Genomic DNA, 24,619 nt, shown 5'->3' with positions numbered 1-24,619 from the left:
GAAAATATGTAATAAAAATATTAAAAATTAAAAAAAATAGCCAAGTAATATCCCATTGTGTAACTGAACCACACTTTCTGTAGCCATTTTTCTGTTGTGGGACATCTGGGTTGTTTCCACCTTTTGGCAGCTATGAACATAGTGGAAGACATACCTCTGTGGCTTGGTGGGGAACCTTTTGGGTATATGTCCAGGAGTATAGCTGAGTCTTCAGGTAGATCTATTTGCAATTTTCCAAGGAACATCCAGATTGATTTCCAGAGTGGTTTTACCACTTTGCAATCCCACAAACAATAGAGGAGTGTTCCTCTTTCTCCACATCATCACCAGCTTGTACTGTCACCTGAGGTTTTTATCTTGGACATTCTGATTGATATAAGGTGGAATCTCTGGGTAATTTTGATTTCATTTCCATGATGACTAAGGACTTGGAACATTACTTTAAGTGCTTCTCAGCCATTTGAGATTCCCCTGTTGTGAATTCTCTTCTTAATTCTATACTTTATTTTCGATTGGGTTGTTTGGATTTTTGGTGGTTACCTTCTTTGGTTCTTTATATATTTTGGATATTAGCCTGCTATAGGATGTGGGGTTAGTGAAGTTTTGTTTTTGTTTTTCGTTTTTGTTTTTTGTTTTGTTTTTTGTTTTTGCTTTTTGTTTTATTTTGGTTTGGCTTGGTTTGGTTTTAGCTTTTCGAGACAGGCTTTCACTGGATGTCCTGGAACTCACTCTGTAGACCAGACTGGCCTTGAACTAAGAAATCTGCCTGCCTCTGCCTACGAAGTGCTGGGATTAAAGGTGTGTGCCACCACTGTGAAGATTTTTTTTCCCAATCTGTTGGTTGCCGATTTATCTTACTGACTATGTTCTTAACCTTACAGTAGCTTTCCAGATTCATGAGGTCCTATTTCTCGATTTTTTTTTAATCTTTGAGCCTGAGCCATTGGAGTTCTGTTTAGAAAACTTCCCCCTGTGCCAGTGAGTTCAAGTCTATTTACTACTTTCTCATCTATTAGATTCAGTGTACCTGGTTTTATGTTAATGTCCTTCACCCACTTGGATTTAAGCTTTCTGCAAGGTGACAAATATGGATGTATTTTCATTTTTCTACGTACAGATTGTCACTTAGACCAGTGCCACTTATTGAAGATGCTTTCTTTTTTCCATTGTATATTTTTGGCTTCCTTGGCAAAGATCAACTATCTGTAAGTGTGTAGTTTTATTTCTGGACCTTCAATTCTATTGCATTGATCAATGTATCTGTCCATGAACCAATACCCTGCAGTTTTGATCACTATTCTTCTGCAGTATAGCTTGAGGTCAAGGATGGTCATTTCCCCTTAAGTCTTTTATTGAAAATGGATATATTACTGAATCATTTCTAAAGATATAATTCAATACTTAGCAAATACTGATGGCATTATTTACAGAATTAGAAGAAATACCCTAATATTCAAATGGAGACACAAAGACCCTAACCTGAAAGAGAATCTGACAAAACCCATTGCTGGAGAAATCTCAATACTAGATCTTAAATTGCACTACATTCTCATAGTGCCTAATATCGCATGATATTTGCACAGAAACGAACATAAGAACCACAGGATAGAGATGGGAACAAACAAAGGCTGCACTGCAGATGTCTGATTGTGAACAAAGGGAGAAAATCACAGGCTGGAACATAGACAGCTTCTTTAAAGACTGGTTCTAGGGGAAGTAGATGTCCATATGCAGAAGATGCAAGCAGATCTTTCTCTCTCACCCTAAAATCAATTAAAATGAACCAAAGGTCTTAATCAAATCCTGCAAATTTGAATCTAGCAGAGAAAAACTGAATGAAAAAACGTTAAGGTAGAGGCACAAGCAGCTTCCGTCCCACTGAGTATGCGGGTTCTTCTCTCATTTCCCTATGCTCTTTCTCCACCTTCTCAGGAAATCATTTGTCTTTCTTACTAGTTTTTCATTTTCAAAAAGTGACAGCACACCATCAAAGTTTGCTATGCAGCATATTTTATTGATGTGATAGTTAACATATTTGTGCATTGACTAAATTTAAGATAGTTACTACTTTTATTTCTTTACATTATAGCACTTCATCTAAGTTGGAAAATGACTGATGGATAAGATTTATATTACTATATTTATTATATTTATTATAATATATTATATTATTCCAGATTTATAAAATTACTTTTTCCTATGAGTTTTATATATTAAATATTTACTTACTGCTTGGGCATGAACTCAGCAGACCGTCCGAAGGTCCCAAGAGGACTCTCCACACCACAGACACCCTAGCACACCCAGGATCTTAGGATCACTGGTGAGTGGAATGCAACATCTGTTCCAAAACAACCCAGAGGGTCATGGACCAGCAAAAAGAGGGACATAGGAAACCCACCCAACCAGCAGCTGTGGTTCATTCCAGTTGGAGCCAGCCCTGCAACACCTTGGACATGAACTCTGTGGACAGTCCCAAAGTCCAAGAGGACTCTGCATGCCACAGGAGCACTAGAATACCCAGGATCTTAGGATCACTGAGGAGAGTCCACCTCCAGAAAGGGCTCTGACCCTGGGACTCAGATGAGAAAACCATCTTGTATCCTGGGTCTCTCAGATACCAGTCCGCACAGGAAAGCTCGTGGCCTGCAGAAGCAACAGAGCTTCATGGACAGGGTCTCTTCAGGCCTTCATCTCCAGCCAAGAGGTGGATCTGAGCTCCAGAACTCTTTGCACCTTCCCTGCAAGAGGAGAGCTTGCATGCAGAGAGTGCTCTGACCACTAGGATTCAGGAGAGAGTTGGACTCCCAAGAGTACTGAGTGAGGCTAACAGAATCACAGGAGAAACAAGCTCCACCCAGAGGCAGCAAGAACATATAACACCACTGATTACCAGAATCTTACTAACAGAAACCAAGACCATTTGGCATCATCAGAACCCAGTATGCCCACCACAGAGAATCCTAGATACCCCAACACACCCGAAAAGCAAGATTTGTATTTAAAATCATATCTCATGATGCTGGTAGAGGATTTTAAGAAGGGTGTTAATAACTCACTTAAAGAAATACAGGAGAACATTGCTAAACAGGTAGAAGTCCTTCAAGAGAAAGCACAAAAATCCCTCAAAGAATTACAGGAAAACACTGATAAACAGGTAGAAGACCTTAAAGAGGAAACACAAAAATCCCTTAAAGAATTACAGGAAAACACAACCAAACAGGTGATGGAATTGAACAAAACCATCCAGGATCTAAAATTGGAAGTAGAAACAATAAAGAAAACCCAAAAGGAGACAACTATGGAGATAGAAATCCTAGGAAAGAAATCAGGAACCATAGAGCATCAGCAAGAAAATACAAGAGATTGAAAAGAGAATCTCAGGTACAGAAGATTCCATAGAAAACATGGACACAACAATCAAAGAAAATGCAAAAAGATCCTACTTAAAACAACCAGAAAATCCAGGACACGATGAGAAGACCAAACCTAAGGATAATAGGTATAGATGAGAATGAAGATTTTCAACTTAAACGGCCAGCAAATATCTTCAAAAAAATATAAAAGAACACTTCCCTAACCTAAAGAATGACATGCCCATGAGCACACAAGAAGCCTACAGAACTACAAGTAGACTGGACCAAAAGAGAAATTTTCCTCCCGACACATAATGATCAGAACAACAACTGCACTGAATAAAGATAGAATATTAAAAGCAGTAAGGGGAAAAGGTCAAATAACATAAAAAGGCAGACCTATTAGAATTACACCAGAATTCACACCAGAGACTATGAAAGCCATAACATCCTGGACAGATGTTATACAGACCCTAAGAGAACACAAATGACAGCCTAGGCTACTATACCCAGCAAAACTCTCAATTATCATAGATTGAGAAACCAAAGTATTCCATGACAAAAACAAATTCACACAATATCTTTTTACGAATCCAGCTCTTCAAAGGTTAATAAAGAGAAAACTCCAGCAGAAGGAGGGAAATTACGCCCTAGAAAAAGCAAGAAAACAATCCTTCAACAGAGACAACCACACAAACAGAATCCCAATTCTAACAAAAAAAAAAAAACAGGAAGCAATAATTATTTTTCCTTAATATCACTTAATATCAATGGACTCAATTCCCAAATGACAAGACATAGACTAACAGACTGGCTACATTAAACAGGACCCAACATTTCCCTGCATACAGGAAACCTACCTCAGAGACAAAAACAGATACTGCCTCAGAGTAAAAGTCTGGAAAATAATTTTCCAAGAAAATGGTCTGAATAAACAAGCTGGAGTAGCCATACTAATATCGAATAAAATTGGCTTCTAACCCAAAGACAAGGAGGGGCACTTCATACTCATTAAAGGTAAAATCTTCCAAGATGAACTCTCAAATCTGAATATCTATGCTCCAAATGCAAGGGCAGCCACATTCATTAAGGAAACTCTAGTAAAGCTCAAACCACACATTGCACCTTAAACAATAATAGTGGAAGACTTCAACACCCCACTCTCATCAATTGACAGATCCTGGAAACAAACTAGAAAGAGGCACATTGAAACTAACAGAAATTGTGAAACAAATGCATTTAACAGACATGTACAGAATAATTTATCCTAAAACAAAAAGGATATATCTTCTTCTCAGCACCTCATGGTACCTCCTCCAAAATTGACCATATCATTGGTCCCAAAACAGGCAACAACAGATACAAAAATATTGAAATTATCCCATATATCCTGTCAGATCACCAAGGCTGATCTTCACCAACAACATAAATAATAGAAAGCCAACATTCACATGAAAGCTGAACAACACTCTATTCAATAACTTGGTCAAGGAAGAACTAAAGAAAGATTAAAGATTGTAGAGGTTAATGAAAATGAAGCCACAACATACCCAAACTTATGGAACACAATGAAAGTAGTATAAGAGGAAAACTCATAGCTCTTAGTGACACCAAAAAGAAACTAGAGAGAGCATGCACTAGCAGCTTGATAGCACACCTAAATGCTCTAGAACAAAAGGAAGCAAATTCACCCAAGAGGAGTAGACTGCAGGAAATAATCAAACTTAGGGCTGAAATCAACCAAGTAGAAACAAAAAGCACTATGCAAAGAATCAAACAAACCATGAGCATATTCTTTGAGAAAATCAACAAGATATATAAACCTTTAGACAGACTAACTAGAGGGCACAGGGACAGTATACTAATTAACAAAATCAGAAATGAAAAAGTAGACATCACAACAGAACCTGAGGAAATCCAAAACATCATCTGATCCTACTACAAAAGGCTATGCTCAATAAAATTGGAAAACCTGGATGAAATGCACAAATTTCTAGACAGACACCAGGTACCAAAGTTAAATCAGGGTCATATTAATGATCTAAACAGTCCCATTTCCTGTAAAGAAATGGAAGCAGTCATTAATCATCTCCCAACCAAAATAAAAGCCCAGGACCAGATGGGTTTAGTGCGAGTTCTATCAGACTTTCAAAGAAGGCCTAATTCCAATCTCCTCAAACTATTCCACAAAATAGAAACAAAAGGTATTTTACCCAAGTCACTCTATGAAGCCACAATTTCTCTGATACCTAAACCACATAAAGACCTGTAGTGGCTATTCCTGATTGTCAACTTGATATTTGGAATGAACTACAATTCAGAATTGGAAGGGTCACCAGTGACCCTAATCTGGAGGCTGAGAGATAGAAGTTTCTCACCTGGATCGTGGTATGGAAATCTTGAGGCATAGTGACTATGGATTCCAGTGGATTAAGACAGGGAGACCTCCAAGTTCAAGGTCATCTGGAATTAAAGGTGTGGTGGCACACGCCTTTAATCTGGGCTACACCTTCTGATGGAGCCCATATAAGGACATTGGAAAAAGGGAATTGCTCTCTCGCTCTTTCAACTGCTTGTGGTGTGGGACTGAGCAACTGCTAGATCCTTGGAATTCCATTCACAGCAACTACTGAACCATTGTTGGGAATTGGACTGCAGATTGTAAGTCATCAATAAATTCCTTTACTATATAGAGACTATCCATAAGTTCTGTGACTCTAGAGAGACCTGACTAATATAAGACCCAACAAAGAAAGAGAACTTCAGACCAATTTCCCTTATTTTGCAATGTCAATGCAAAAATACTCAATAAAATCCTTTCAAACTGAATCCAAGAACACATCAAAACGATCATCCATTATGATCAAGTAGGTTTCATCTCAGGGATGCAGGGATGGTTCAATATAGGGAAATCCATCAACGTAATTCACTAGATAAACAAACCCAAAGACAAAAACCACATGATCATCTCGTTAGATGCTGAGAATTCATTTGACAAAATCAAATACCCATTCATGACAAACATCTTGAAAGATCAGGAATTCAAGGCCCATACATAAACACAATAAAAGCAATATACAACAAACCAGTAGCCAACATCAAACTAAATAGAGAGAAACAAAGCAATCACACTAAAATCAGTGACTAGACAAGGCTGCTCACTTTCCACTTACCTATTCAATATAGTACTTGAAGTCCTAACCAGAGCAATTAGACAACAAAAGGAGGTCAAGGGAATATAAATTGGAAAGGAAGAAGGAAAAATATCATTATTTGCAGATGATATGATAGTATATATAAGTGACCCTAAAAATTCCACCAGAGAACTCCTAAACCTGATAAACAGCTTCAGTGCAATAGCTGGATATAAAATTAACACGAACAAATCAGTGGCCTTTCTCTACACAAAGGATAAACAGGATGAGAAAGAAATTAGAGAAACAACACCCTTCACAATAGTCACAAACAATATAAAATACTTTGGTGCGACTCTAAGGAAGTGAAATATCTGTGTGATAAGGACTTCAAGTCTTTGAAGAAAGAAATCAAAGAGGATCTGAGAAGATGGGAAGATCTCCAATGCTCATGGATTGGAATGGCTGTCTTGACAAAAGCAATCTACAGATTCAATGCAATCCCCATCAAAATTCCAACTCAATTCTTCACAGAGTTAGAAAGGGCAATTTGCAAATTCATCTGGATTAACAAAAAACCTAGGACAGCAAAAACTATTCTCAGTGATAAAAGAACCTCTGGTGAAATTACCATGCCTCAACTCAAGCTGTACTACAGAGCAATTGTGATAAAAACTGCATGGTACTGGTACAGGGACAGACAGGTAGATCAAAGGAATAGAATTAAAAACCCAGAAATGATCCCACACACCCATGGTAACTTGATCTTTGACAAAGGAGCTAAAACCATCCATTGGAACAAAAGACAGCATTTTCAACAAATGGTGCTGGCTCTACAGGCGATAATCATGTAGAAGAATGCAAATTGACCCATTCTTATCTCCTTGTACAAATCTCAAGTCTAAGTGGATCAAGGAACTCCACATAAAACCAAAGACACTAGAACTTATAGAGGAGACAGTGGGAAAAAGCCACGAAGATATGGGCACAGGGGAAAAATTCTTGAACAGAACAGCATTGGCTTGTACTGTAAGATCAAGAATCAACAAATGGGACCTCATAAAATTGCAAAGCTTCTGTAAGGCAAAGGGCACTGTCAATAAGACAAAAAGATTGGGAACAGATTGGGAAAGGATCGTTACCAATCCTAAATCTGATAGGGGACTAATATCCAATATATATAAAGGAGAAGATGGACTCCAGAAAATCAAATAACATCATTAAAAAATGGGGTAAAAGCTAAACAAAGAATTCTCAACTGAGGAATACCAAATGGCTTAGAAGCACCTGAAAAAAATGTTCAACATCCTTAATCATCGGGGAAATGCAAATCAAAACAACCCTGAGATTCCACCTCACACCAGTCAGTATGGCTAATATCAAAAATTCAGGTGATAGAAGTTACTGCAAGGATGGGGAGAAAGAAGAACGCTCCTCCATTGCTGGTGGGATTGCAAGCTTTTACAACCAGTCTGGAAATCAGTCTGGTGGTTCCTCAGAAAATTGGACATAGTACTATTGGAAGATTCAGCAATACCTCTCCTGGGCATGTACCGAGAAAATGTTCCAACTTTTAATAAGGACACATGCTCCACTCTGTTCATAGCAGCCTTTTTAAAAATAGTCAGAAGCTGGAAAGAACCCAGATGTCCCTCAATAGAGGTTGGATACAGAAAATGTGGTCCATTTACATAATGGAATACTACTCAGCTATTAAAAACAATAAATTTATGAAATTCTTAGACAAATAGATGGATCTGGAGGATATCATCCTGAGTGAGGTAATCCAATCACAAAAGAAGACACATGATATTTACTCACTGATAAGTGGATATTAGCCCAGAATCTGAGAATACCCAAGATATAATTTGCAAAACACAGGAAACTCAAGAAGGAAGATCAAAGTGTGGATATTTCATTCCTCCTTAGAATTGGGAACAAAATACCCATTGAGGGAGCTACAGAGACAAAATTTGTAGCTGAGACAGAATGAAGGACCATCCAGAGACCGCCCCATTCAGGGATCCATCCCATAAACAGCCACCATACCCAGACACTATTGCATATGAGAGCAAGACTTTGCTGAAAGGACCCTGATATAGCTGTGTCCTATAAGGCTATGCCAGTGCCTGGCAAATAAAGAAATGGATGCTTACAGTCATCTATTTTATGGAACACAGAGCCCCCAATGGAAGAGCTGGAGAAAGTTTCCAAGGTTCTGAAGGGGTCTGCAATCCTATAGGAGGAACAACAATATGAACTAACCAGTACCCTCATAGCCCATGTCTCTAGCTGCATATGTAGCAGAAGATGGCCTAGTTGGCCATCTTTGGGAGGAGAGGCCCTTGGTCTTCCTAAGACTATATTCACCAGTATAGGGAAATGCCAGGGCCAGGAAGCAGGAGTGGGTGGGTTGGGGAATAGGGCGGGGGAGGTATTGGGGACATTTCAGATAGCATTTGAAATATGAATGAAGAAAATATCTTAAAAAATGGGGGGGATTATTTTTTTTTACTTACTAATTTCAGTTTTAAATAATTACTTTATAATTTCTTTTAGGATAGATTTCCTACTCTTCCAAACAATCTAATGTATTCACCATTATTTTCTAGAGAGAAAAGAACTTTGAATTTGAAAGGAAGTAAAGAGGAGTATATGGGAGGGTGTGGAGATAGATAAGGAACAGGGAAATGATGAAAACATGATTTAATCTCAGAAAATAAAAACAAAATTTAAATACGTTGTCATATAGTATAAGTTTTCTGCTGAGAAGTAGATTAATTCTTAAATCTGAGATCTTATATGTTATTTATTTTCCTTTATTCCCTTTTGAATAATTTATGTTTTATCTCTGAGAACTAGGTTATAGTATAATTTCCATAGACTTTGTTGAATATAAACTGTTGGATGACATTTGATCTTATTATGTCTGAGTAGATATATAATTTTGATTTTAGCGATTTTTATTTCTTTGAAAATATTTTGATATCTTTGACATATTGGTGGCTCACATGAATTCCAACAATTTCAATATTTGTTCCTTTTATTCACTTATTATTCTGCCTCATTTTTATTATTTTTCAATTAGGCATTTTCAAATTGCCTGCTACAAACTCACTAACTCTTCAAATGTATCTATTATACTACTGATGCTTTAATTTCACTTTGTGTACTTTACATATCAGGATAAATTTTTGGCTTGCATCTCTATGTTCCGTTTTATAGAAGCATAAAATCACATACCTATACTTTATTTTTTATGATGGTGAGTGTGTGGTGGGGGGAGATGGGAGTGTAGGTGTGTATGTATATAAACAATTGCCTATGAAAGGAAGGCACAGGCAGTTGTGACCAACCCAGGTATTGTGCAAGAATGGTATGCATTTTTAGCTACTAACACATCTCTTTAGAAACTTATTTTTGAGAATATTTTTTCTTGAGGAACCTCCACAATAATGTTCCAAGTTTATATTGCCAACAGTGAGTAAAGGCCTTTCTATTTCCACATCCTCATGAGCATTCATTCTCTTGATTATTGCTGTTCTGATCAAGTTGAGATGGAATATAAAAGCAAACTCCATTTTCATTTCCTTAATATTAAAATATTTTAAACATTTTTCAAATATTTATTGTCTACCTGTATTTTCTTAGAAACTTACTATTCGAAATATTAACCTATGTTCTAATAGTGAATACATAAGAGAAATCTTACTGACAGGACTCCAAAAGCAAGGGCAATAAGATCAAGAACTAATTAATGGGAGCTCATGAACCTGAAAATAAGGCAAAGCAAGCAACACATCATTGAAGCAAAGCAGCAGCGAAAGGAACAATTAAAAAGCAATTATATGTCCAATAAAATGTTAGTAACTACAGTATATAAGGGACTAAAACACTGAGCATCAGAAAATAACCCAATTCATAGTGGTGTGCAGAACTCAGCAGAGAGTCTTAAATGATAAAATGCAAAGGGTTGGTTGAGTTGAAAGGAATTCTCAACAACTTTATCCATTACAGAAATGCAAATTAGCACTATTTTGAGATTTCTTCTCATACCAGTCACATCTATCAAGATCAATAAAACAAATGACAGCACATGCTGATTAGCGTGCACACTAGTACAGTCAGTACATGAAATTAGAGTTAAGGTTCTATCAGGAACTTGAGTGTCAATCTACATCAATCCAAATATACTACTATTTAATAAATACCAACAGATTCTACTGTAATTCTTGTTCATTCACATCTGTTGATTTGTGTTCTACAAAATGAATAACCGCAGAAGTTAGATTCCCACCAAGGTGCCAGCAAGAACACAATCTCCCCCCAAAAAAGGGAAATACACACAATGTTATAGATATTTAAGCAATAAATTAGAATGGGAGGAATAAAGAGGGAAGATGATTTGTGGACAGATAAAGGAAGAAATATAAGGGGCAGGATCTAACACTAAAGTCCTTTTCAAATCCAACATGGAAACATACTACATTTAATTTATTCCTGGGACATGATGGCATAAGACATCTAGCTGGGGCATTGTCCCACCAATTATTCGCTGAATCTATTTGAACTCTTTTCATACATTTATCTATTTCTAAGCTTCTACAATAGTACAGTAGTGTGTTTCCATGGGAGCCTTGATATTATGTTATTTTTTCCATTTATTCAAAAAACAGAACAAAAATGAAACACTCACAGAGAAACAAAAATCAAAACAAATGAGGAAAAGATAAATAACACAAAGAGTTCATTTTATATTGGTTAGAAACTAGCCATGGGACCTACTGTGGAGTGTGGTTGTTACATGTACTGACATTCTGCTGTAGAAAACATATTGTCTCTAGGTATATAACATCATGTGGGTAGGGAGGTAGCTGTGAGGAGTTTGATGCAAGGAATAATATATTGTATGAAAAAATCTTTAAATTAAGTAATAAGCAAAATAAAACCTTCTATGTGTAATATACATAATTACTGTTATAATGTATTGAATGAGCATTGCATGTTTTTAAAAACAAAACATAAAAGGCTAATGAACATTTAAGTAATCATATTGATTATATTTTAAATAGTAAAAATATAAATGCATGATATAATCTTACTTATTTTTACATTTTATGTATACATCACACACCATTTAATACATTTTCTATGTATTATTCAATGAGTTTTCTATAAAAATAAACTAAATAGAATAGTAAATCATATGACTTACACTGCTTGCATAGCTTCTTGCACAGACATCTTAAAATTTAGCATTCCTCCTATAAAACCCAGACAGTATCCGACCCCTAGTGCAGCATCTACAAGAGCTTAAAAATAAAAACAGCACAAAAAGCTTAACAATAATACTTGGTCTTGTAAAATACAAGTGAACTATCTATGTTATCTATAATGTTTTCTTGCTATTCTCTATTGCTTAGCAGAGAGAAAATGAATAGGAACAGAGGAAAAAATAGGATTGGGTGTAAAAGAGAGGGAGAGAGAAATTTGTAAATAATTCTATAATGTATTCTAACAAGTTTCAAAATAATATGACAAGAAACTGGTTATAAATTCATGCAAGAGTTGATGATAGTTTTATAGTTGATCCTAGTCCTGAGCCACAATTGCTACTTCTTTGGGAGCAGTGATTCTGTTCTGTTAGGACTCTACAATGCTGGAGTGAGGACTGTTCTGATGACCTAAGTAATGTGATTTAATCAGTACTTAATGACTATGAATGTTAATTGTACCTAAGAAAATGTCAGAGAAACATCTAACTACTGACTGACAGTACAACTGGGTGGCATAGCATTTTATCTAATCAAGAAATAGATATTAATATAATTTAATTATTAACTTAATTTTATCTTATTTAATCTATATTTTAATGTAGCATAAATATATTTACATTCAATATGAAAATAAATAAATTATGTTTCCTTTATGATACCATAACATACATTCTCAAAGTAAATATAAGTTTATGTTTTAAAAATGAAGTCTAACCACTTACCTATGTGTCAGCCTCTGTAACAATACGATTCAGTTTAAAAACACTGTGGCTCTGTAGTACAGATTGAGGTCAGGAATGGTGATTCCTTCAAAAGGTCTTTTATTATTGAGAATGGTTTTTGCTATCCTGGGATTTTTGTTATTCCAACTGAATTTTTGAGAATTGCTATTTCTATCTCTGTAAATAATTGAGTTGGAATTTTGATGGGAATTGCATTGAATCTGTATATTGCTTTTGGTAAAATGGCCATTTTTACTATGGTAATCCTGCCAGTCTATGAGCATGAGAGATCTTTTCAATTTTATTCTTCAGGGACTTGAAGTTCTTATCATATGGATCTTTCACTTCCTTAGTTAGAGTCATACGAAAATATTTTATATAATTTGTGACTATTGTGAAGGGTGAAGTTTTGAAGATCCAGAAATAAACCCACACACCTATGGTCATTTGATCTTTGACAAAGAATACAAAACCATCCAGTGGAAAAAGAGCATTTTCAAGAAATAGTGTTGGATCAACTGGAACTCAGCATGTAGAAGAATGCAAATTGATCCATTCTTAGATCCTTGTACAAAGGTAAAGTCCAAGTAAATAAAAAACCTCCACATAAAACCAGATATGCTGAAACTAATAGAAAAGAACCTAGGAAAAAACATCAAGCACATTGGCACAGGGCAAGTTTTCCTGAATAGAACACCAATGGCTTATGCTGTAAGATCAAGAATTGACAAATAAGACCTCAGAAAATTGAAAAGCTTCTGTAAGGCAAAGTACACTGTCAATAGGAAAAAACAGCAACGCACACATTGGGAAAAGGTCTTTACCAAACCTCCATCCAAGAGAGGATAACATAAAAAATTATAAAAAGAACTCAAGAAGTTAGACTAGAGAAAACCAAATAATCCTATTAAAAAAATGGGGTACAGAGCTGAACAAAAAATTATCAACTAAGGAATCTCAAATGGCTGAGAAGCACTTAAAGAAATGTTTAACATCCTTAGTCATATGGGAAATGCAAATCAAAAGGACCCTGAGATTCCTTCTCACACAAATCAAAATGGCTGAGATTAAAAAAACCATGCAGGTGACAAAAGATGTTGGCAAGGATGTAGAGAAAGAGGAAAACTCCTCCATTGTTGATGGGACTACAAGCTGGTAAAACTTTGGAAATCAATCTGGTGGTTCCTGAGAAAATTGTTCTACCTGAAGGTCCACCTATACCACTACTAGACATATACCCAAAAGATGCTCCAACATATAGCAAGGACACATACTCTACTATGTTTATAGCAGCCATATTTATAATATCCTTAAGCTAGAAACAACCCAAATGTCCCTCAACAGAACAGTAGATAAAGGAAATGTGGGCTACTAAAATCAATGACTTCATGAAATTCACAGGCAAATGGGTAGAAATAGAAAATATCATCCTAAGTATGGTAACCAAAAAAAAAAAAAAAAAAAAAAAAAAAAAGAACACAAAGGGAATATACTCACTGATAAGTGCATATTATCCCAAAAGCCCAGAATATCCACAATACAACCCATAAACCATATAGAGCTTAAGAAGAAGGAAGAACAAAATGTAAGTGCTTCAATCCTACATAGAACTGGGAACAAAATAAACACAGGTGGTTAGAGGAAAGGAGGGGCGTGGAAGGGAGAGAGGAAGGTGAGGGAAAAGGTGGGTAGAATCAGGTATTGGAAGGGACAAGAAAGAAAACTGCATAGAAAAATATAACATTGGAGGATGGGGAACTGAGGTAGCCACTATAAAGTTCCAGACTCCAGGGAAGCAACAGGCTCCCATGACCTAATGCCAATGACTTTAGCATAAATACCCAACAAAGAGAAGACACAACCTGTAGAGACCACCTCCAGTAAATAGGCAGGGCCCCTAGTTGTGGGACGGGGCTAACTACTCTACTCAAAACTTTTAATTAAGAAATGTTCCTATACTAAGGAAAAATCAGAGACAAAAACAAAATTAAAACAAAGACTGAAGGAAAGGCCATTCAGAGACTGCCCCACATAGAGATCCACCCATCTGCATACATCAAATCCCAACACTATTGCTGATACCAAGAAGTGCTTTCTGGCAGAAGTCTGATATGTCTTTCTGAGAAGTTTTACCAGCACCTGACCAATACACATGCAGATACAGCCAACAACTGGACTGAGCCTGGGGATCCCAATGGAAGAGCTATAGGAAGGACTGAAGGACCTGAGGGTATTGCAACTGCATAAGAAGAGCAATATCAACTAAACGAACCACCCAGAGCTCTCAGGAACTAAACCACCAACCAAAGAGTATACTTGAAGGGAGCCAGGACTCTAGATACATATGATGCAGAATATCTCCTTATCAGATATCCATAGGAGGGGAGGGAGGCCTGATGTGCCAGCATAGGGGGACGATAAAGGGTGACATGGGAGTAGGTAAGTGGGTAGAAGAGCACACTTATAGAGGCAGAGGGGAGGGTGGAGAGGGGAATGGAATGGGAGTTTTGTGGAGGGGTAACCTGGAAATGGGATATCATTCGAAATGTAAATAAATGAAATGATTAATAAAGAAGAGAGAGAGAGAGAGAGAGAAATGTCATTTAACATGTCTGAAAATACTTCACTCTTGCCTACCAGAATCAGAATCTAACACTGGTTACCAGGTAGATTATTTGGGATTGAATCGATGCTTATTTAATGCAGGAAAAAACTTACATAAGACAATGTAACATAGATGATACTGTGTGCAGCTATCTCCTTCTGTGCGCCACACCACCCACACCCCCGTACCCTTCTCAATACCCTCTCCTTAATCCTCCATATCCCTCTCCATTCTCTCAGGGAAAGAGAAATAGAGACATAGACAAAATGTTGCCACTTAAAACATTCCTATACTTTCTATTCTTGTAAAGCTTTTCAGTGACATTTAGCTGATTTAACTACAGTTCCAAATCTCATAATTAGATGTATCAATATGATTTTAAAATTATAAAACCAATTAGTACAATGTCATCATCTAGCCAACAGTATTTACCTGTCAGATAAACTACACAGAAATCTAATAATAATTCAAAATGGGGAATAAATCATTTTTTAAAAAACTTGCCTATATATAATCCAGATGAGTTTGTGGGAACGTGGTCAAAAATAAAGCTTGTGGCAAGTATATACAATGGCAAGCCTGCTATTCCATGGATACACTGCCCGAAGATGAAGATAAAGATACAAATTGATTTGTGTGGCATTACCGTTGGTTCACAAGCTTTAGGTATTTTTCCTTCCTCGCACAACTCTTTTAAATGATAAGAAATATATTTTACTGAATTGAGTTCAGAAATTAAATGTACATTTAATTTTTTAGTGCTACCAGCACCATGGTTTTCTTGTTAGACTGAGGTATAGTCATACAATCAATTGCTCATTATGTTCTAAATAGAAGTAGCATTAAAAGAAAATGGGTGGGAATACTGGAAGAGATATACAGATTATGAACTGGTATAGTTATTTACATGCAAAAGATTACACTTACAAAGATATTCTTATATAACTGCACATATATACATGCATAATACATATCACACTTGTTTTCCAATACTTTGCATTCTGTTCTGACATTTTTCTCCAGAATAAAAGCACTTGTAATGCCCTGGATAATCCACCATCTGAATTTAATTCCATGATTCTTTCTTTACAGTCTTTAAATTACATATACACTACTCATAGGATTAAATAATTTCCTATTTTAGAACCTCAGGTTTCTATACTATTGTGGTTTGTATATGACATAACTCTCTAAAGTCTTATGTATTCAATACATCATTCCCTGTTGATACTATTTGGAGAGTTCCTACAAGAGAGAGAGAGAGAGAGAGAGAGAGAGAGAGAGAGAGAGAGAGAGAGAGAGAGACTTGTCTCCAGAAGGTATATCTTGCTCTTTCATGCCTTCACTCTGCTTTGTTCCACCATGAGGTCAATTGACTTCCTTTGCGTACTACCAGTGTTCTGCCTGACCATGGCTCAAAGTCAGTGGGACTAGCCACCATGGAGGGAACACTCTGAAACCATGAATTAAAAAGACAAATTCCCTACTGTTACATTGTTTGTTTCTGACCTTTTTTGCACAGCAACAAGACAACTAAGTGTTCCTGGGATCATAAAGACAAAGTATTAAGTGATAAAGATTCCCATAGGCACTCTGTGGTCAATTACACATTTTACTTTAAAATCATTTGAATAACAGGTACTTTCTTAATTATCTTACATGGTAATAGGGTTTGTGTATTTACACTTGTTAGTAGACTAGCAGAACTAAGTCTGTAATAGTAAACTATAACTATTATGACAATCTTGGGTGAAACTAAATACTAAATACATGCTTGTAAAATGTTTAGAAACTAATAAAAGTACAACTTATTATACCAGTGAAATGGCATTTGGTGTAGTTTATGTGGAGCAATATATAACTCAGTGCAAAGTGGAAAGATGCACCAAAATTATGATTTAACTCAGCATATAACACGTTGTTTTTTAAATATATTCTGCATTCAATGGGATTTTAAGGCAATTTCATGCATGTATGTGATATATATTCCAATTTGATGTCATATCTTTACTTTTTCTCTCTGCCTCAGGCTCCCACTGATTGGCTTCCACTTTGCAACGCGATCCCTCTTCTACATTCACAGTGTTATTTTTTTAATGTCTCAATGTGTTGTGTTAGGTTTACTTGTAGGATTGTGGGTCATGCTCACCTTGTGAGGAATTCTACTGTTTCTCTCCTCCTTCCTCCTTCCTCCTTCCTCCTTCCTCCTTCCTCCCTCCTCCCTCTCCTTTCTCTCTCTCTCTCTCTCTCTCTCTCTCTCTCTCTCTCTCTCTCTCTCTCTCTCTCTCTCTCTCCTTTTTTCCTTTTGTCTTTCTTCTCCCTTCCCCACTCTCTCTCTCAGAGAAACATACTAGATACACATGTACATACACATCTACAGGAATGCACGGTGAGCTAATTTTCTCCCCATGATAGGTTGTTCACAGATGCTATCCTCGGGTAACTGATGTGCAGACACTCCCTGCTTCCATGAGTTCATGGCCTCTTCATGCCTAAGTTCAGTGTTTCACACAACGTCTCATGCCCTCTGCCCATTCAAGCTCTTTCCTTCTTCTGCCTCTTCTTCTGCAATCTTCTGAGATCCTTGTGGAACCCTTTTATTGCTGAGCCTATAACAGTCACCCTTTCTTAATTCTTATTCTTTTAGTCTTTCTGGCTAATGTCTTTTAGTATGTAATCCAAATAATCCTTTAAAACTCCTGTTGAAATGCTTTTGTTAAATATCTCAGTAGCCCTGTATGTGTTTCTTCTATAATTAACATGGACACTTCTTTAATATTTTCTCTCCTTTACAGCATGCAGACTCTCAATAAAGTTACAACTGTAGCCAAATTATGATTTTTGTGAGATCTCTAGCTATATTTTTGAGCTGAGGAAAATTATGTGACACTCAAAAGCCAATTTTACTCCATATTGAATAGACTATAGAAAGTCATTCAGGCTCATGACAGTCATAAAACACCTCCTGAGTCTATTCAATATGTCTTGTTCTAGAAAGTTGAATGTACTTGTCCACATACTACTATGGATCATATTTCTCAGCTTTCCACTGGATAACCTTTTTTAGTCTTTTAACAATAAAAACTAATTGTTCATTAAGAAAATTGAAGATTCTAAGTAACTTAATATCTAAGTAGCATACATAGAAATATCCAAAAGAAAAACTATCAAGAAGCGGGCTATGTTCAATACTACAAATGAGGATTATATGTCTAATTTCATAACACATAAGATTTATATGCAGTAAATAGTATTATAGTAAATAGCATGAGTTATGTTCATGAGTTGCCAAAAATTATTGTTCATTTGGGACTAAACCACCAACCAAAGAGTAAACATGGAGGGACCCATGTCTCCAGCAGCATATGTAGCTGAGGATGATGGCCTTATCTGGCATTAGTAGGAGGAGAGGCCCTTGGTCCTGTGAAGGCTTGATGCCCCAGTGTAAGGGTATGCCAGGGTAGTGTGGTGGGAGTAGACAGGTGGTGGGGGGAACACGTCCATAGAAGCAGGAGGAAGAGGGATGGGATACTGGGATTGCTGAGGGGAAACAGGGAAAGCAGATAACAACATTTGAAATGTAAATAAATAAAATATCCAATAAAAATAGAAAGTAAAGAAATTTTCAAACATGCTGATATTTTCCATCCAGCATAGGACAACTTAGGAGTTTAGTAAAAAGGAAAACAAAATCACTAGAATTCCCAAACAAACCAAAGCACCATGTAACAAACAAATAAAACAAACAAAACAAAACAAAACAAAAATACTACTGGTTTTTTCCCCCAAAGGTTACAATAGATTGTGGACAATGATGACTTTCACATGAATAGATCCATTAGTGAAGAACTAGCACTTGCAATTGGCAGCAGTAGATTCATCACAGGACTCAGGAGTCACCTGGCATAGGGAAAGGGGCACGTGCATGATTCACTCCCTAGGTTTCCAAGCAGGAGATAAAGAGATCAATGAGATAAAACAGCTGAGGGCACTCACTAGAGAATGTTGGAAAGATTTTGATATGTCATGTTGGCATACAGAAAACAGTCTGCAAATGAAGGAAAATAGAACTAATAGAACCAGAAGAAGCAGTTTTTCATTATCCACTGGTCCTAATGATAGAAAAGAAATTTGCCTTCATTCTGAGTAAGTATGAACCACTGGTGGGTATCATCAAGAACCTGAGCTCAGTATACCTGCTAAGACAGATGTGTGCATGGTCATTTTATATAAAGTTCTAGAAAACAAAGGTGATAATGAAGAATGGGTATATGAATTTGAGGAGAAAGTTCATTTTTCATTATGTATTCTCTGAACCTCTTTGGTATAGTCCACAGCTTTCTAATTTCTATTTGTTATCTATTCTAGTGTTTAATCATGAAAGCACAAAAAGGAAAGAGCAGAAAATAGAATTAGGAGACAGCAATAACGGAAGATGTGTAGATAAACAAATGGAAAGAAATCTCTCCCCTCTCCCTAGAGCCCTCCCTCCTTTACCCCCTCTGTGTGTGTGTGTGTGTGAGTGTGTGGAAGCCAATAACATCAGAGGCCAGAAGAATAGTACCCTTGTGGTGTAGTTATTTGTGTTTTCTGGCTGGATAATATCTATGCTTGAAAACAAACTCAGGTCCTGTGAGTAGTACATTTTTTTAATTACTGAATAGAATTTTTAATATTGATCATGACAAGTTCCTGAGGACTCCACTATTTCTGACCAGAATACTGTTAAGAGAACAAAGTAAGGAAATGCTTTTCATTATCTTCTTTTCATTAGTCATTTTATCATTGAAGCAAATACCAGTTCTATAAGTTTAAATGGCATTTTAAAACCATGTGCAATATACACTTCTTACATTTGTATGCATTTTGATATAAAAATAGTATGTAACTATTCTTATATCAAAATAGTTGTGGTTCATATTAACTACTTTTAAATTTAATATTGCATAAACTTAATAAACATAAACTTCAAAAACATTAATGCACGTGGATATGTGTCCTTTATTGGTTATTTCTTGATAAAAACCGGCTTAATCTGCCAATAAAACCCCATATAAGATAAGGAACAATCTGAGACAATAGTGTTAGAAGTATACTCCAAGGACATTTCAAGTAGATCTTATTTACTAGGAATAGCAAAAATTATGAAATCAACACTGAACAATTTCACAACACCACTATCTTTGTAGATTCAATTGGTAGTCAAAGAGTAGCATACAGCTTTTAAAAAGGAATAGCTTTCTAGTCACCCCTACATTCTATGTATGCTTATTCCTGTATTTGAACTTCTACGGGTCTGTGCTATGAATAAAACAAACAGAATAATTAAAGTATCTAGTACCAAATAAAAATGACTTTCCAGAATTCTCTAGAGATTTGTAAAATCCTTAAAATTTTATAAAAGAAGTAATTTTATAAATCATCCAACAATGTTTCTTCCTATGCAAGAGAAAAATCAGAGCACTACAGTTATTATTAAGCATGGTTACATAAGCACATATAGAAGAATGGACACACAATTACACATCATAAACAATTTTCAATTTCTTGAACCAAAGAATTAAATAAATATTGATAATATATGATGCTATATTTTAAAAAAATCTCACCTTCTTTTACTACGTTTAGTTTCATAATTTCAAAATTAAGGAAAGGAACAGCAAAAACAATTGCAGCAATTCCTGTTAGAAAGCAGCCAGCTGCCACCCAATTTGCTCTATTTCCTCTACCTCCAAAGTGTGCTACAAACATTGAGAACAGAAAAGCAACAAAATAATCACTAGAATCCATTAAGTATTCCTCTGTCTGTGATGGAGATAATTGAGACACGTAAAGTTTTAGAGACTGATCAACAAGAGCAAATATCATACCTAGAAAGAAAAAAGAAAGAAAAATATAATACAGTTTAATAAATGAAACAGACCGCCATTGTAATCATTCAAAGAAAATTATATTTATACCATTTAGGGTTATTTTAGAATACTATCAGTGAATAAAATCTATAAATAAAAATAAATTTATTAACTTTCATGAAATATTTTACCAGAATATGAGAAGCTATTTTAAGTACCACTATTAGTAGTCTCTTTGAGATAAATTATGTCTGAATCATCTCATCACTATATTAGATGTATCATGTTAAATTTAAAAAAATTAGTAAATACTATAATGGATATTTACCAATTTTCTAACTGAAATTATAAAGATATTTGAAACCCAGGTTGGATTTCAAATTATAACCATGTACCAGATCTAAGATTCTGTCTTTGAAGATTAACATTTCTGAAAACTTTCAGTCTTAAAGTAAAAAATAAAACTAATGTATACATTCATATAAATCATTATAAAGAGCAGGAAATATATAAATTTAGTGTTATCTGTGAACATTCACCATCCAGTGTGTAAAGAAAAAAAGAAAATAATCATACTAAGGGGAAAAGTGATGTGATACAAGGAATAGCTTCCAACAGATTTCATTTCTTGGAATAGAAACAGAAAATAGTGACAAATTAACATTCATGCTGTGTCTGCAAAGTGGCAGGATCACATGTCATTGCTGAAGCAACCATAGCTGCTGTCTCCAATTACCTCAAACACTTGTTGGATTGCAGAGATCAAGGAATCCATACTGTTCTTCCTAAAGCTCTGAGAGCCAACTGATCCCTGCTGGTCTACTGCCCCAGGGCCAGACATAGGAGCACAGTGATGCTAACATATTCATGATTGATGCTGATAGAATATCTATTCCCTACTTTACCTCTAAGAACCCCAATCACTCAGTGTTGCTCCTGCTGCCAAAATCATCACCCAAATCAGATAACCAGAGAAGATTCTGCCTACACTTTTGGTACCGACTTTTGGTAGCCTCTCACTGGCAATTGCTAATTGTGAATGCCAACAGAAAGCTAGAGGGAGAATGTAGTGTCCAAGTCATTACAAAAAAAATTAATTGTTAACTAAAACAATGAAGAGAAAGAGAAGGAAGAGACAAGAGGCAGGAGAAGACAACATGAGGATAAAAGCAGTCATGTATTTCTTCCTGCAATCTTAACCACTTGAAGTCTCACCACCCCTCAATTCAAAGGTAAGGAAATAAAATCCAGGTAGAAACCTGGTTTGTCCACAGTGTTTCAAACGTGTGAGCAAAAATCATGATGGCGATGCTGTATTCAGTTTTATCTTCCTCTCCCGAGCATTCAACCCAAACGTAAGTTGATCATTAAATAACATGCACTAACTCAACACCAACTTCCCATCTGTTATGAAGCTGTAACCCACAGTAAAGAAAGCACCCTGCCAAGCAGGAAGTCAAAAGACTGAAGGCAGGGGCAGTGCATTGGGTTAACTGATTTTCCTTCATGTTTAGAAAAAGAGTCAGAAGTCATCCACACGCTCCTTCCCACAGTGTGACAGCCTCATGTCTACTGCAATACATCCTCTCGCCTGAGCAACCCTGCTCCTCCAACTTACTATGAGCCATGACAGCTAAAAATGACAGAGTCAGGAAGGAGTTAACATTGTTGAAACGCTGTAAACAAGGGAAAACGAGAGGGCCCAAACCATATGGCCCCTCCAAGAAATCGTTGTATTTTCGATCTGACTTTTTCATATCTGGTGTATCTGTAAACTTCTTCACTGCAGTCGGAAGTGTTACCAGGTACGTTTCTATTTTCCTGGGTTCCTTAGTTTTCTGGTGTTCATCCACGTCTACCACCTGAGCCTGCTTCACTGCATCTTTTTGTTTTTTCTTGTCCTGGGCCATGGCTTATCGAAAGCAGCTCCGAGGATACTGTAGGTGTGTTTTGAGGCACCCGTGCAATCCCTGAGCCGAGGTGAGTAATGTTGTCACTGCCACTAGAACTCTACAGGGAACGTTATTTCCAGTGCAGGGAGCCAACGTCCCTACAGACCTCTTGAGTGACGCTGCGGAAGTTCCAAGACTGAATTCTATCTTCTTTGTTTCACAGAGAAAGAAAAAAGAGGAAAGGAAGGAGGGAGGAGGGAAAGAGAAGAGAGGAGGTGAATATGATCAAACAACCTTGAACAAAATGTCGAATAAATAATTGATATTTGTAAAAGAAATGGAGAAATAAACGTGTAAACAAAGGACTGAGAACCTACCATCAGTATTGCCAATTTTCCTTCAGTATGGTGTCTCTACAGCTGGATAATCTCATTTGAAAAAAATTCATTTAGATTCTTTAGTAACAAGTAAGTAAGTAAGCAAGTAAATAGCAGGAAACAAGAGACAATTTAAGCCAATCCACTGTGATGGAAGATCTAGAAGAACAAGGAAGAATTAGAATAAAAGACATCAAGCAATGGAAATGAATGAACAGATTTGCACTGAGAAAGAGTTCTGCTGAAAATTCATCCCAAGCCAAGAGCAGGAAGGCAGGTGTATATTCTACTATACATGAAGGAAGGCAGGTGTATATTCTACTATACATGAAGGAAGGCAGGTGTATATTCTACTATACATGAAGGAAGGCAGGTGTATATTTTACTATAAATGAAGACAGGGAATACAGAGGAGCACTAACATTAGTGGGAGAAATATGTCATTTGAGAGAAGGACCATGATATATGGTATGAAACTTGTTTTATATAAAAATGCGATTTCAGATCAGCATCTCTCTTACAATGAACCTGACTCATGTGTATGCGTAAGGTATCTTTTTATTCCAGATGAACCAATCTTCTGTCTTAAGATGTCGACATGTTGCCACAACTCATGAAGCTTAGAACAATTTTGCCACTTGATTTCAATATGGTACACCAGACAATTAACTGACTAAAAGTGGAAAAATTAGTATGCATACAAAGAAGAAACTATTATTCTTCCTTACATTAAGAGACTTAATTTTTTTCATCATAATCACTACATGAATAACTGCAAATGCCTAGTTTACTATTTCCTCATACCTGGCATAAATACAATTTCATATTGATTCATTATAATAAAAAGCATAAATGTAGCAGGGTTCCTAAGGATAAAACATGTGAAAAGGCTAGAATCCTTCTTCTTCTTCTCCCTGATACTACACTCCTCTTAACCCAAAGGCAGAAGGAGAAAGATAATTGTGAAACAAGAAAAGCACTGGAAATTTTGTTTCTAGTAATAATATAGAAATCCAAGAGAACACTATTCCAACAGCCAATCAAGATATTCTAAATCATTCAATATTTGGTGTGGTCCAGCAGAGAGCTGAATTTGTAATCAACTGGTAAATTCACTCAAAAGGGTAAGAAGCTATTAGTAAACAATACCGAGCATTCATGTATCTGTTTAAAAGGACATAAAGATGGAAAGAACTGTGGGAAAATGTAACATGGGAAGCAGTTGAAGTTTTACTGACTTCTTTAGACTTACCCAAAGGTTTTTGTTTGTTTTACCCTATTGTGAAAGGTGTTTTGATGATTTTTTTTCTCATTCTGTTTGTCATTTGTAAATACAAAAGCTACAGGGATTTTGTGTGTGTGTGTGTTGATTTTGTATCCTACTATGATGCTGAAAGTGTTTATA

General features: G+C 36.2%; 1 protein-coding gene across 3 annotated transcripts in view; it reads right to left on the bottom strand.

The window, feature by feature from the left end:
• The window catches only part of LOC110294789 (solute carrier organic anion transporter family member 6A1-like), a 178,356-nt gene extending 155,408 nt beyond the window's left edge, over positions 1-22,948 (bottom strand). The window contains exons 1-4 of one of the 3 annotated variants that reach the window (XM_021163258.1): positions 22,564-22,948; positions 20,703-20,963; positions 15,598-15,783; positions 11,706-11,802 (exon numbers count right to left, since the gene is read on the bottom strand). In XM_021163258.1, coding sequence (XP_021018917.1) covers positions 11,706-11,802; positions 15,598-15,783; positions 20,703-20,963; positions 22,564-22,855 — 836 coding nt within the window. In that variant the 5' untranslated portion in view covers positions 22,856-22,948. The remainder of the gene's footprint in view (positions 1-11,705; positions 11,803-15,597; positions 15,784-20,702; positions 20,964-22,563) is intronic. The other 2 variants (XM_021163273.1, XM_021163266.1) reach the window with 2 other exon arrangements.
• Positions 22,949-24,619: the final 1,671 nt, after the last annotated feature.

This window comes from Mus caroli, chromosome 1 (genome assembly GCF_900094665.2).
Source record: "Mus caroli chromosome 1, CAROLI_EIJ_v1.1, whole genome shotgun sequence".
In the NCBI taxonomy this organism is placed as follows: Eukaryota; Metazoa; Chordata; class Mammalia; order Rodentia; family Muridae; genus Mus; species Mus caroli.
The sequence above is the reverse complement of the archived record's forward strand: the minus strand, read 5'-3'. Positions and strand labels throughout refer to the sequence as shown.